The sequence below is a fragment of the Balaenoptera physalus genome, assembly GCF_965194825.1.
Source record: "Balaenoptera physalus genome assembly, chromosome: 6".
Lineage (NCBI taxonomy): Eukaryota > Metazoa > Chordata > Mammalia > Artiodactyla > Balaenopteridae > Balaenoptera > Balaenoptera physalus.
This window is the reverse complement of record NC_138885.1, coordinates 59,824,228-59,840,465: the sequence shown is the minus strand read 5'-3', so window position 1 is coordinate 59,840,465 and position 16,238 is coordinate 59,824,228. Positions and strand designations below refer to the sequence as shown.

Here is a 16,238-nt window from a genome sequence, read left to right as displayed (position 1 = left end):
TTCATGAATCTAGAATTGAGAGAATATGTGAAAGGTTTTTTTCTGTTTTTAAACCTATGTTTTAAAGCTTAGCTGGAAACTGGCAGTTCTTAGCTGAATATTGTTTTGTGTAATTCTATAACACTATAAGATGACTTTTATGACAGGATTTTTTAGAGTTTGTCACTTATAATTATATCAATGAAATATTTTTTATTTGAAAACTTGATTGAGACCTTTTTCTGCATACCTCTCCTCATTTATATAACACCTTCTGTGAATTGAACAGTGGTGGCATAAATGATGTTGCCTACACCAAAAACCAACAAGATTTTATCAGACATAGTAGATATTAGAAAGATTAAAAGTTAACAATGGTGTATATTTGTTATAAAGTGTTTTTATATTTCTCCGTTAACTTTGAGTTTTGAAACTTAATGTCTGTTGTATTTCTTTTTATTCTAGGACCAACTTCTATATAATCCATTCTTTAAAATGTGCCTTTCAGCAAGTGGAGAGCATCCAAGCTTAGTGCCATGCAATCCATCAGATCCACTCCAAAAATGGATTTTTAGCCAAAATGATTAAGTGTTCCTTAAAATTAAGGAGTTGAAAAAGGAGATATTCTTTCTCATAAAACTGTGACTAGGCATACACTGTAGTTTTTGAAAATTATGCAAAAGCAGCTAATTGTAACTTATTCCAAGTGCATTTTTCTTATTTATATCTTAAAATGTCTATGTAGCACTGCTACAGAAGTCCCTTAAGTTTCCATTTCAAAGCACAATAGCTAGTAATACCAAAGACTATTTTGAAATGTCCAGATGCAGAGGGAAAGATGTTTACAGTATGATGAAAATAATTTTCCAAGTAAAGTGATGTTTGTGTGCTTGGTACGCTTGAGAATATGCATAGCTACATTCACACACTCACAATTTAAAATTTTTCTTCTAGTTTTTTTGGGGGGAGGGAGAAAGATTTGATACTGTATTTTTTTAACTACATAGAAATGGATCAATGAAGGTCAAAAATTGGCCTTTGTGTAAAACCAGGAAATTTTTTATAGAACTAGAATTTATTATATAAAAATGCAGGTAAACTTCTTTTGCATTTTGTTAACTTATCTGTCAAATATTTCCTTAAACATGAAATTAAGTGAATAAGGAGAAGACTATTTTTAACACTTCAATTTCTTGGCAAATTTTAAAATATTTCTTAGTCTAAAGTTCACTTGACTTGAAGCAAAAGACTTAAAAAAATAACTATACTGTGTGTTTTCCCAAAGAAATTTTAAAAAAACCTCTAAGTCGCTATCTGTTAAAAAGGTGTCTTTTTCCTTTCTGTTAGTCTTTTTTCCTATCAAAATTCACTAATCTTGAATGTTTATGAAATTGAATTTCAAATGCAGAATACTTGACTCATTTAAAGCAAAAATTTTTTTGTTACTGATTCAATTATAGATTGTCTTTGTAATGAATTTTTTCACCAAAAAACCTTATTACTATCTATGGAAAACACAATAAAACAAATTCTTATCACTATTGTAACTATTTAAGTTTTTTTTATTTTTTGGATAAAATATATAATTAATAATAGCTAGGGGAAGCATGAATTTTGTATCCTGAATTTCTAAGCACCAACTGCAGAGTCATCAGATATTTCTGAAGGGAAAAAACATTTAATAGTAATGGCATAAAAAATGGGGAATGGAGAAGATTCTGTGTTAGATATTTAGAAAATTTTGTACCAATTTCTGATAACTTTCCTTAAGCATATGATAGAGTAATTTTTTAAAAATGTGATGCTTACTGAGAAGATTTAACAATTTTTGGTCATTTTATATATAGATCTATTCTTATTGAAGAAGTAATGTATGATTGGCTTTATGTTTTAAACCTGTCTTCAGTTGTACATAAGAAAATATTTTTAAATTATTGGCTCCATCTTCTCATTGTTTGTACTTTGAACTTACATTAAAAAAAACTCTGCACTCTTTAATTTATTACAGTGCCAACTTTTATTTTAATTCAACTGATATTTATTGTGTGTCTAACTTTGTGCCAGAAGTTATGGTAGGCATAGTAAGACTAATATTGCCTTCGAGCTTAGGTCTTATGGAGCAGAAAGACAAATAATTTTGAAATAGCACAGTGAGTGACATTATGATGTTATATTTTATGATGCAAATGACAGTTCACTATTCATATTGAATATTTCTTTAGTAAGTAAAGGTATTTCTTTATTACTTTTTCTTATACTAATATGTATTCTGAAATATACACTAGAGCCCACATACATGTATAATTTCTGTTTCTCAATTCATTAACTCTAGAGTGAACACCCAGGAGCAAATATTGCTCTTAGAGTTCATTGTATCTCACAAAACAAAACAAATCCCCAAAGGTATTTTATAAATTATGAGCTTAAGTCAAGCATATTAAAAAAAAAACCAAAAAACAAATCTGAGCTCCCTCTGTGTATTAGTCATGTATCGTCATGTTAAGATCCAACCAAAATCTATATAGATTAGGTTGATTTTATTATGTCTTCATTATATACATTCACAGGGAGAATCCTTTTTACCTGATTTGGGAGCCTCAGGCTGTTGCTCAAGTGTCATATAATTCATTTTGTTAAGAATTTGCCCTTCATGTAGAAGGTAGTATCTTTTAAAATCTGAATTTTGAAACAGTGCTAGCAGGAAGTTATTTATGGAATCTGGTTGCCATCTACCTGAGAGATTTGAATGCACTCAAGTGTGAAACTGTGGAACTCTTGTTCAATTTGAAGCTACCTGGGAAATGGTCTAGTGGCTGCAGAAGACCTGGTATGTTGCCTTCATTCCAGAGGACCAAACCTACTCAGGTAAACCTTACGGGTGTAAAGCCATGACATGACCACACAATTAACCACAGCAGAAAATAAGCAGTAAACTAAAATTGCTTATTACTACAGCTGTTGGTAATGAACTTTTAAGTCCCTGTATTGACAGAGAATTGGCCTTACTGTTGATAGACAACTTAATTAAATACTATGTGAACCATCAAAATATAAGTTCAAAAAGATAGGAGCTACTATTCCTGAGAAAATAAGGTTGGGTGCTTTGAAGAAGCTAGAAAACAGTCAAATTATTTTTAAAAACTCTCCTAAGTTATGTGTAGATAAGAATTAGAAAAGAGAAAGCAAAAATCAAATTGCTTCACAATTGACCTTAAAGAAAGCAAAACGAAATATCTTCAGATGATACATTTTTAGTGTGGTTATGCAGGAAACTTGTTGCATAATTCTTGTAAACCAGTTCATATTCTTATTTATTTAATGCTTCTTGTATACCATTCTGTTATTTCATGAATGCAATTTTTCTTTTATTTTGCTAAGAATATTAATGGAATTTGAAAATTTTTGTGTTTTCATCTACTGTATTGACTGTTTCCTCTGAGCTACATTTTTCCCATATTGTTTTACTTTCTGCATTTCACAATGGATACTTGCCTTAAATGTCTGGTGATTCTTTATTGTCTGTTTATCTTTAACAGAGAATCACTGAATACTTATTGGAAAACTTTGTAGTATGGGGAGGGCTTGTTGATTGTGGTCTTTCGTAGTAGATGATGTTATTGGGACTCTTGGTCTGAGAAACAAAATGGCTGGTTAGATCCCCAGAGAAGAATCTTCCAATCACCTTCCTGGAGGGTATAGACCCAAATGTCGTTGGGAGAAGAAGACTGGGGGTATGTTTTCAATATAAGACTCCTGTCCTCAACTGTGCTTTGTGTTATGTTACCTGTTCTAGATACCCTCTCTGTTTTACCCTCTCCAGTGAGTGAATCTCTCAGCTTCCACTTGAGTACAGGAGAGGAACTAGGGGTCTAAATGTCTGGCAGATAGACTTTTAGCTAGTCCTCCTCTTTCGACTCTATTTTCTCCCTCACTTCCAGAGGCACCTAGTACCACCAGTTCTTTATTATTTCAATGGACTTGCAGTGTAAAATGGATTACTGCTCTGTTTTCTCCACTGCTAGCTTTGAATTAACCTTCCTTCATTCTGTTGACACTCGCTACTAATTGGTTTGCTTTCCAAACTCCGAAATTTTGTCACTGAAACTCTTCTCTTTCTTCCTATGAATTTATGAATTTTCTCTATATCTTTACTGTCATTTTCATAGGAGTTTGGATGTTACCAGAAGAGAATGAGGGTCAAATCTAATAATGAAAAACTTCCATTCATTCTTCAATGACCTCCAATCTACCTCTGTCACTGACAACTTCCAAGTTGCCAAATCCAATATCCCTTTTCCTGTCCTCATATAACTAAGCACCGTAACATTTGAAATGATTGACTCCAACCTCGTTTTTTAAAATCTTTGAAACCCTTTTGTCTCCGGGCTTCTCTGGCACCACATGCTTCTATCTCCAGTCCTACTGCCCTTCTCCAAACCATCATATCTCACATGGAGTAAGATGATCTCTTAACTAATTTCCCTGATTTTTTTTTTGTCATTCTGACCCAGTCCGTGCCTCTTTCCTGCCTCATCTGTGACCAGGTTTCTCTGGCTCGTTGTGCTCCAGACACAGCAGTTGCCTCTTCCATTTGTCTCATGTCAAGCTTGTTCTTGTTTCAGAGCCTGTGCTTTCTTTGTCTGGATGCTCTTCACAACGGTATCTTTTACATGCTTCAGGTCTCAGATCAAATAACATATTCTCAGAAGGGATTACCTTTATAAAGTAACTCGATCACTACTGCATCACCCTGTTTATTTCCTTTATTACATTTACAATTACCTGAAATTATTGTCTTATTTTATATGTGAACTTGTCTTTTATCTCCACTAAGTGTCAGCTTCATGAGGGCAAGGTAAGAAACAATGAAATTCATGTCACATTACAATTTAGATAATGTGTACATCTTCTACATAAAAGCACTCTGTATTTTAAACACAGAGTGGGTGCCAGTGAGGAAGGGCTATGAGCCTAGGAGTGGAGGATGCGGAGGAACAATGGGCAAAAATAAAAAGAACCACAACAAAGAAAGGATTTTGCTTGGACTGATGAAGATAGATACAAATTTTTTTTTAAATCTTGATAGGAAAAATTATCTGAGTCTATACATTATTTCTTCAAAAGATGTTTTACAGAGAACATAGATTTATGTATAAAATCCTATAGTACAAGAATAATGGAACCAAAAAATAACAGTACTAATTCACACAGCAAACAGTAAATTTATGAAACTCATTACCTAAAGAGTTTATGTATGTGGAAATTTTGCGTAGATATAAAATAAACTCAGCAAAATTGATGGTTGATCAATTCACAATTGATAAGGAAAGGTAAGATGTTTAGCATGTTCCCAAGCTTTGAGGGTGACACAAAGGCTGATAGGCATGTCCCCAAACCTATCCCTTGAGCACATCAGTCACAGATACATACTTCTTTGAATGTTAGCTATGAGAGTGTTTTTTTCTATTTAACAGTTTCTTAATTTTAAGGTATTCCTTTGGAACCTCAGCTATCCATTGTGTAAATTTTGGAGACGTCTATTTTTTTTCCGGTGGATATTTTGAAAATGTCTCCCCTTTTAAAACAACGTTAATTGTGAAAAACACTTTTCTTTGAAAGTATGAGAGGAATCCAAGGTGTTTAAAAAAAAGTTACTTTCAATGACTTAAAAAAAAAAAAAAAAAAAAAGACCAAATAGGGGCTTCCTTGGTGGCACAGTGGTTAAGAATCTGCCTGCCAATGCAGGGGACACGGGTTCGAGCCCTGGTCTGGAAAGATCCCACATGCCGCGGAGCGGCTGGGCCCGTGAGCCACAACTATTGAGCCTGCGTGTCTGGAGCCTGTGCTCCGCAACAAGAGAGGCCGCGATAGTGAGAGGCCCGCGCACCGCGATGAGGAGTGGCCCCCGCTTGCCGCAACTAGAGAAAGCCCTCGCACAGAAACGAAGACCCAACACAGCCATAAATAAATAAATAAATAAATAAATAAATAAATAAATAATTAAAAAAAAAAAAAAGACCAAATAACTTCTACCTATTTGTAAAATTTTGTTAACTGGAAGGAGCATTATTTTGTATCCTGTATTAGAGTGCTTTTATTATTTTATTTTTCCATCAGAGTTCTTAACTCTGGATGACTTCTGTGGAAAAGGAATTTGTTGAAAGGGTACTGAGTAGGTTCACAGAATCATTTGGAACACTGGAGGTAACGCTAGAAAAATGGGTAGGACAAAGCAAAGCGTGTAGCTTTGAAGCTAAAATCGTGCTGCAGAAGGACGCTGGTGAGGATACCGTTTCCACTACTACCGAACACCAGAGGAACGGTTTGCCCCTCTTAGTCACCTGGCATTGGCACTGGCCACTGCTGACACTGGCTACTAGATGACCCTCCTGCTACAGTTGTGACTGGATTCCCGAAGTTACTGCCATGGCTGCTAGTGTGAATTCCCACTGCCAGTATCCAGGCTGTTCATGTGCCCTCCCCGCAAGGGAATGGAGCTTATGAAAGTTGGTATCTGGCTTTGGGGCTTCTGCAGCAGAAGGCAGCAATTTCACAGGCATAGGAAGGGAGTTCAGATGCCAGGGAGCTAAAAAAAAAGAAAAAAATGACAGATGACTTTAGAACAAATCCTAGGATTTGTAAACTATAACATGATTTCTTTCCTTGCTGTCTTTTCCTTTAAAGTTTAAAGCACACATATTTAAATGATTATACATATTATATGTATGAAAATGCTTCCACTTAATCATATTGTGAGCACTTTCTCACTGTCCTCTCTTTTTGCATCTCAGGTCAAAGATATTATAATTTTTTTCATTCCTGTGCTGTGTAGAGTTAGATAATTTGTTTTCTACCAGAAGCAATTTTTAGTTTGTCTTATAAACTTAAGTTTTTATTGAGACATGACATAATTTATACACAATAAAATGCACAGACCTTTTGTTGTTCATCATAATGTTTTTGAGATTCATCCATGAAGTTTTATGTATCTGTAGATTTGCCTTTTAACTGCCAGGTAATATTCCATGTATGGATGCACCATGCTTTGTTTATCCATCTTCCATTGATGGACATTTCAGTTGTTTTTAGTTTTTGGCTATTTTGAACTTGAGTGCTATGAACATTCACGTACAAGTCTTTCTGTGAATGTATGGTTTTACTTCTTTTAGATAGATACCTAGGAATGGATCATAAATTTGATGTATGTTGTATGTATGTTGTATTTTCAGCCTTTTTGATTTTAGGCATTCTAGTGAGTGTGGACATGTATCTCATGGTGGTTTTAATTTTTATTTCTCTGATGAGGAATGATTTTGAACACCTTTTCATGTTCATTTTGGACAGACATATATCTTTTTTGTAAAGTGTTTAAGTTTTTTGTGCATGTTTGTTGAGTAGATTTTGTTATTATTGATTTGTAGAAGATCTTCATATATTATGAATACAAGTCCTTAGTTAGACATACGTATTGTAAATATTTTCCCCCAGTCGGAAGCTTGATTGTTTATTTTCTTAATGATGTGTTTTAATGTACAGAACTTCTTTTTATTGAAGTGTAATTTTTCACATTTTCTTTTCTGTTTCTTGCTTTGTGTGTTCTAAGAAATCTTTACCTGCTCCAAGAGTGTGAAGATATATTTCTATTTCTTCTAGACACTTTATTGTCTTAGCTTTTATTTTAGGTGAATAATTCATCTTGAAATACTTTTTATATATGGAGTGATGTAGGAGTTTGAGATTTATTTATTTAATTTTCATAAGGATATCTAGTTGTTCTAATATCATTTGTGAACTTTCTTTCCCCAAAGAATTGCATTGGTGCCCTTGTTGAGAAATCAGTGCACTCTGTGTGTCTATTTTTGGGCTCTCTAGTCTATTTTGTCTAGATCTACATGTCTTTCCTTATGGCAATACTACACTATCTTGATTACTACAGTTCTATAATAGGTTTTGAAATCCTGTAGAACAAGTTGCCCAACTTTATTATTCCTTTTTTCAAGATTGTTTTGGCTATTCTAGATTCTTTGTCTTTGATTTTATATCCTGTGTTTGCATTTGCATTTATCTTGTAGGCTGCAAAGTTGCTGAACTTGTTTATTACTTCCAATAGTTTGTTAGTGAAATACTTAAGGTTTTATGTACATAAGATTGTGCCATAACTGAATAGAAATAGTTTTACTTTTTTCTTTCCAATCTTTATGTGTTTTGTTTCTTTCTTGTCTAGGTGCTCTGGCTAAAACCTCCATTACGATGTCCTTTTTATATATCAAAATATTTAATTTGCCGATCTTTGTTAGGGATTTTGTATCTATGTTCATGAAAGACATTTGTTTGGAATTTTCTTGTAATGTCTTTGTTAGGTCTTGTTATTCAGGTTATGTTGACTCATAAAACTATTTGGGAAGTTGTTTCCTCCTCCTTTATTTTCTGAAAGACAATGTGTAATAGAAATATTATTTTTTCCTTAAATGATAGGATTTACTAGAGAAACCATCTTGGCCTGGATTTCTTTCTTTCTTTTTTTTTAAATTTTGACTCCTTTCACCCATTTTACCCACCCCCCCATGCTCTATTTCTGGCACCTCTATCTGTTTTCTGATTCTTTGAGTTTGGTGGGGGGAGGGGTTCCATGTATATGTGAAATTGTACAGTGTTTGTCTTTCTTTGTCAGACTTATTTCATTTAGCATAATGCCCTCAAAGTTCATTCAAATTGTTGCAAGTGGCAGGATTTCCTTTTTTTTATGGCTGAATAATATTCCATGTGTATATATACCACATTTTCTTTATCCATTCATCTCTTGGTGGACACTTAGGTTGTTTTCCTGTCTTGGCTATTGTAAACACTGCTGCAATGAACATGGGGGTAGAGATATCTTTACAAGATAGTGATTTTGTTTCTTTTGGATATATATCATATGGTAGTTCTAATTTTTTGAGGATCATATGGTAGTTCTAATTTTTTGAGGAACCTTCATACTGTTTTCCACAGTATCTGTACCAGTTTACATTCCCACCAACAGTGCACAGGGATTCTCTTTTCTCCACATCCTCATCAACACTTCTCATCTCTTATATGTCTGATGATAGCCATTTTAACAGGACTGAGGTGATATCTCATTGTAGTTTCAATTGGCATTTCCTTGTTGATTAGTGATGCTGAGCACATTTTCATGTACCTGTTGGCCATTTGTATATTTCTTTGGAAAAATGTCTATTCAATTCCTCTGCCTATTTTTTAACCGTATTTTTTTGGTTTCGTTTTGCCTTCTTTTGCTGTTGAGTTGTCTGACTTCTTTTACATATCTTAGACATTACCCCTCTCTTTTTAATGAAGGGTTAATTTAGTGTTCTTTAAGTATTTCAGCTTTTCTTATATCAACTTTGCTGTATACTTTTCAAGGAATTAGTTTATTCTCTCTAAATTGCAAATTTATTGGTATAAATTTATCTAAAACATCCCCTTTATCATCCTTTTAATATCTGGAAGATTGCTAGTGATGTGCCTCTTTTATGCCTGATATCAGTAATTTGCACTTTTTTCTTACTCTTTTGATTAGTCTTGCTATATGTTTATCAATTTTATTAATTTATATCAAAGAACCACCTTTTGACTGTTGATTTTCTTTATTTTTCTATTTTCTGTTCATGTATTTCTATTCTTATTGTTTCCTTTTTTCTATTTAATTTGACTTTAATGTGTTCTCTCTCTTTTTTTCTTTTGGCTTTTCAAGATGGAAGCTTAAATAGTTGATCTTAAATCATTTTTGTTTAAAAGCTATAAATTTCCCTTTATTACTTTAGGTGCATCTTACAAATTATGATGTGTTTTCACTCAGTTCAAATTATTTTCCAATTTCCCTTGTGATTTTTTTTTGACCATGGGTTCTTTATAAGTGTCCTGTTTAATTTCCAAATATTTGGAGATATTCTAAATATCTCATTACCATTGAATTCTAGTTTACCTTTTGTGACCAGATACCATACTCTGTATGGTGTCAACCCTTTGAAATTGATTGAGACATTTTATGGCCTAGCATATGATCTATCTTGGTCAATGTTCTGTGTGCTCTTGAAAAATAATGTAAGTTCTATAATATTGATTAGGTCAAGTTGGTTAATGCTGTTCTAATCTGCTGTAGTACTACTGATTTTGCGGGGTGGAGGGGCTCCACTATTTTCCTGTGTCCATTCTAATGTTAACCAAGTTAATTCTCTATTTTGGGACACTGAATTTTTTATTTTTAGCATTTCCATTTGGATCTTTTAAAGTTTCCATTCTTCTGAATTTCCCAATTGTTGATGCGTATTGTCCACTCTTTTCACAAATTTAATGTAGCTGTTTTAATGTGCCTGTCTGTTATTTTCAACATCTACCCACTCGCTGTGTCTGCTTCTGTTGACTGTGGGTTACATTTTTCTGCATATTAGTCTTTCTTGCTATTTTTATATTTTATGCTGAGCATTGTATATAAAAGAACAATGGAGCCCAAAGTAATTAACATTTACCTGCAGAAAAGAGCATGCTCCTTCTGTATAGTTGCCAGAGTCAGAGACTTTGTCAATCTAATTTGTTGTTAAGCTGCATCTGAATTTTGTTACAACTTTAATAGGATTCAATTCATTACTGCTTAAACATATCTTGAGGGCAGGATTAAGGTCTTCTGTTTAGCAGAGTTTGATGTTTTAGCATCAGTGAGATTTCCGAGATCTCTTTATACTTTATAATGCAAGCACCTGTTTTTCAAATCATGAAAGAGCTCTCCCTACTTTATAGCTTGGCTGTCAACTCTTTGTGTTACTGGGAGTTATATTTTCTCTCTAGCACGGCCCACCTTTTCTGCAACTTGGGATACTTCTCTTTGCCTGCGCCCAGTTTTCAGTGGGCAGCTGGTGAAGCCTAGTGCACTTGGAGGGACTAGGCTTCCCTTAGCTCACCTGTCCCGCCCCCATACTTATGTTTAAGATGGCTTTAGGATAACTCCTTCAACTCTACTGCCCCAACTTCCAATCTTTGGTGTATTGCTGCCTAGCACTTGAGGAAACACCTTGCCTTTTGGGGTGGGAGGCATATTTCTCAGCTCTCCTATATGCCCCCCAGCCTTTGTTAGGCTGCTTAGCAGCAATTTTTAGAACTGAAGTACTGATTTAGTTTCAATATGTTATTTTGTTGAGAATCACAAATTCTTCATTTTCTATCCTTGTCAGTTATTCTTTTCTACCAGTGTCTTCTTGAAGATGACAAGACTCCTGTTTGAATGAAAAAAAAAAAAAAGATGTTCTCTGTCATGTTAAAAAAGCATGAATTAATATTTTTACATTTTTGTTGTACATACTAGGCAACTTCTCTACTAGTTTTCTTAAAAATCACATCAGTTTTAAAGTGCTATGATTCTGTGATCTTTGGGCACTTGCAGATGCTAAGGATGAAGAATTTTTACATTTTCCTTTCATAACCTATTTTTATAACAGATTCCTTAATTGAACACATTTTCATTTATTTCCACTGGAGATAATAAATAAAAATGTTTAAGAAATATCTTGTTAATCAAAGATGACACAAACAGATGGAGAGATATACCATGTTCTTGGGTTGGAAGAATCAAGATTGTGAAAATGACTATACTACCCAAGCAATCTACAGATTCAATGCAATCCCTATCAAACTAAAAATGGCATTTTTCACAGAACTAGAACAAAACATTTTACAATTTGTATGGAAACACAAAAGACCCTGAATAGCCAAAGCAATCTTGAGAAAGAAAAATGAAGCTGGAGGAATCAGGCTCCCTGACTTCAGACTGTACTACAAAGCTGCAGTAGTCAAGACAGTATGGTACTGGCACAAAAACAGAAATATAGATCAATGGAACAGGATAGAAAGCCCAGAGATAAACCCACACACCTATGGCCACCTAATCTATGACAAAGGAGGCAAGAATATACAATGGAGAAAAGACAGACTCTTCAATAAGTGGTTCTGGGAAACTGGACAGCTACATGTAAAAGAATGAAATTAGAACACTCCCTAACACCATACACAAAAATAAACTCAAAATGGATTCGAGACCTAAATGTAAGACCGGACACCATAAAACTCTTAGAGGAAAACATAGGCAAAACACTCTTTGACATAAATAGCTGCAAGATCTCTTTTGACACATCTCCTAGAGTAATGAGAATAAAATCAAAAATAAACAAATGGGACCTAATGAAACCTAAAAGCTTTTGCACAGCAAAGGAAACTATAAACAAGATGAAAAGACAACCCTCAGAATGGGAGAAAATATTTGTAAATGAAGCAACTGACAAGGGATTAATCTCCAAAATATACAAACAGCTCATGCAGCTCAATATCAGAAAAACAAACAACCCAACTGAAAAATGAGTGGAAGACCTAAATAGACACTTCTCCAAAGAAGACATATCAATGGTTAACAAACACATGAGAAGATGCTCAACATCACTGATTATTAGAGAAATGCAAATCAAGACTACAATGAGGTAACACCTCACACCAGTCAGAATGGCCATTCTCAAAAAATCTACAAACAACAAATGCTGGAGAAGGTGTGGAGAAAAGGGAACCCTCTTGCACTGTTGGTGGAAATGTAAATTGATACAGCCACTATGGAGAACAGTATGGGGGTTCCTTAAAAAACTAAAAATAGAACTACCATATGACCCAGCAATCCCATTACTGGGCATATATCCAGAGAAAACCATAATTCAAAAAACACATGCACCCCAATGTTCATTGCAGCACTATTTACAATAGCCAGGATATGGAAGCAACCTAAATGTCCATCGACAGAGGAATGGATAAAGAAGATGTGGTACATATATACAATGGAATATTACTCAGCCATAAAAAGGAACGAAATTGGGTTATTTGTAGAGATGTGGATGGACCTAGAGACTGTCATACAGAGTGAAGTAAATCAGAAAGAGAAAAACAAATATCGTATATTAACGCATATATGTGGAATCTAGAAAAATGGTATAGCTGATCTTCTTTGCAAAGCAGAAATAGGGACACAGACGTAGAGAACAAATGTATGGACACCAAGGGAGAAGGGAGGGTGGGAGGAACTGGGAGATTGGGATTGACATATATACACTATTGATACTATGTATAAAATAGATAGCTTATAAGAACCTACTGTATAGCACAGGGAACTCTACTCAATGCTCTGTGGTGACCTAAATGGGAAGGAAATCCAAGAAAGAGGGGATATATGTATAGATATAGCTGATTCATTTTGCTGTACAGTAGAAATTAACACAACATTGTAAAGCAACTATACTCCAATAAAAATTAATTTAAAAAAAGAAATATCTTGTTTTAGTGCACTGTATTTTCTTGAACTGTATTTTAGTTCAATTTAGTTGGACTGTATTTTCTATGCTTAAAATATTTTTTACCACTAACTTGCAGGCTTGAACACATTATTTGCCTACTTAAGAGCCTGTAATGGTTTTTCACTCTCAGATAATGCCAAAAGACCCCATGTGGAATATAAACATCTTTATAATTTGATCCCAAATTATATTTTCAGGCATTTCTTCTTCTCACTGTCTTTATTCCAGTCACATATATCCAGTGTACTGACCTCATTTTTCCCTGAAAATGCCCTTTCCTTCTTGTCCTTCTAACTTCCTTAGCCCCCAGCCCACTTCCAAGAGAAGGGAAAGGAAAAAGAGAGAAGAAAAATGAGGTGAAGAGAAAACAGCCTCTTGTTTTTTATAAACATTTCTTGAAACAGAGAAAAATTTATTTGAAGCCAAACTAGACCAGTTGTGTTTTTGATCAAATCTCATCTGTTTCACTGTAGGTGAGAATATAGTAATACAATGAATACATTTTAAAAAGCACAAGTCACAAGGGGCACTTTGGTAGCTTTGTAAATATTCCATACATTAAACATTGGAAAAACATATGCAACATGTGTATCAGTTTCCTATTGCTGCTATAATAAGTTACCACAATCTTGGTGGTTTGAAACAACACAAATTTAATACCTTATAGTTTTGGAGATCAGAAGCCCTAAACAGGTCTCACTGGGCAAAAAATCAATCTGTTGGCAGGGCTGTGCTCCTGGAAGCTCTAGGTGAGAATCTGGTTCCTTGCCTTTTCCATCCTCTGGAGGCCACTCACATTCTTTGGTTTGTGGCTCCATTCCTCCAACCCCAAAGCCAGCATCTTCACATCTCTCTCTGACTGATGCTTCCTCTGTCCCTCTCTCCCACTTTTAAGAATGGCTATGATTACTTTGAGTCCACTGGATAGTCCAGGATAATCTCCTTATTTTAAGGCCAGTTGATTAGCAACCTTACTTCCATCTGCAACCTTCAGTCCTTTTGACATGTAACGTAACATATTTAGAGGTCTTAGGGACTAAGACATGAACATTTTTGGGAGGCCATTATTTTGCCTCACACAATATAAGACAGAAGTTTGACATCTTGAATTATATAAGGACCTCTTACAGATCAATAAGAATAATAACACTAGCAGAAAGATAAGCAAAGAATATTCACAAATAATTCATAAAAGAAAAAGTAGAAATGGCTCAAAACTTAAAAGGTTTAATCTAGTAATTAAAGATATACAAATTAGAAAAAATATAGAAGACAAGTTTTTCACTAGCCACACTGGAAGAGAGGTTTGTTTTTATTTTTCCCCCATAATTATGCTTTAGTGTTGGTGAGGGCTGAGAGAAAAGGACACTCACAAGTTGCTGGTGGGAATTGAAATTGGCATAATCTTTCTGAATGGCAGTTCAGCAATATGTGTTAATGGTCTTAAAATTGTGCAGACTATTTGACTCAGCAATTCAGTTTCTAGAACTTTATCTTAGGATAAAAAGAAAAGTTTTTGTAACTTTTAGTGTAAGAATATTCATCGGAATGTTATTTAGTGAAAGATTGGAACAATATAAATGCTTATTGGAAGAAGATTGTGAATAAAGTTTTGTATATATATACTATGAAATAGTATATGTATATAAATTTTATATATAAAATATATATCATGTAAAAAAAATGAAAAATATTTATGTCTTTAAAATCATGGCTATACTCTTCACAGATCCTATCTCCCCCCTGTAAAAACACCCACTATTCTGAGTTTCATGTTTATTTTCCTTTGTTTTTTATTATAATTTTACTATACATGTATAGATTCATATACAGACACTAAACATTACTGCTTTAGAAGTGTATTTATCAAGATGGTAAGACATCTACAACATACTGAATTTTTTAAAATCCAGTTAAAAATCAGTGTTCAGAATGATCTCATTTTTTGGGGGAAAAAAATCTGGGAGGATATATAGTAATGTAATATGGTTAATTCTGGGTGGTGGGGTAATATCTGATAATCTAGATACCTTATTTTTACTAATTTTTATTTTATAGATTAGTTAAATCAGTAAAGGTGCTTATCTTATAGAAAACTATGGTTAGTAAAGATTATTTAAAAGGCAGTGGCATTTATTGATTGATTGATTACTATGTTGGGTCTTCGTTTCTGTGCTAGGGCTTCCTGTAGTTGCGGCAAGTGGGGGCCACTCTTCATCGCGGTGCGCGGGCCTCTCACTATCGCGGCCTCTTTTGTTGCGGAGCACAGGCTCCAGACGCGCAGGCTCAGTAGTTGTGGCTCACGAGCCTAGTTGCTCCGTGGCATGTGGGATCTTCCCAGACCAGGGCGCGAACCCGTGTCCCCTGCATTAGCAGGCAGATTCCCAACCACTGCGCCACCAGGGAAGCCCATTGTTCACCTTCCAATTACAAAAGTAAAACCAACTACTAGCTGTGTTAGGAAAAGTAGAAGATGATTACATCATACTTTTATTTACTTAGTACAATATACTCGTGTTTGGTTTTAGGCACAAATGAAAGCAAAAATATTTTTGTGACACCTTTATTTCATGCGCATCACTGTGGAAAGGTCTCCTTGCCTGTGCCAAAGACAGTACTGAAATATCTATATAAGATGTGACATGCCTGAAGCCAGGAGAATGCAAGGAGAATTCACAGAAGCACTTTAACAGAAGAGATACCTCCAAACCCTATTCCTAATAAGGGCAGGGTAGCAAGACCACATATTCTGCCTTATGCTTATCAAGTCTTGGTATTTAGTTTCAATGAAACTTGTACACATCAGTAAGTTAGGCAAACATTAGGTGACTTATTAAAATGAGTAAGATATGATCTATTCCCTCAAGGAGTGTCCAGTTCAACGAGGAAGTGGACAAG

The 16,238-nt window shown here is 34.5% G+C and overlaps 1 protein-coding gene across 6 annotated transcripts in view; it reads left to right on the top strand.

Annotated features, from left to right (window-relative positions):
- GALNT3 (polypeptide N-acetylgalactosaminyltransferase 3) overlaps positions 1-15,253 on the top strand; it is a 58,665-nt gene extending 43,412 nt beyond the window's left edge. For all 6 annotated transcript variants that reach the window (XM_082465023.1, XM_082465024.1, XM_082465019.1 and 3 more), the window contains one exon: positions 445-15,253. In XM_082465023.1, coding sequence (XP_082321149.1) covers positions 445-567 — 123 coding nt within the window. In that variant the 3' untranslated portion in view covers positions 568-15,253. The remainder of the gene's footprint in view (positions 1-444) is intronic.
- Positions 15,254-16,238: the final 985 nt, after the last annotated feature.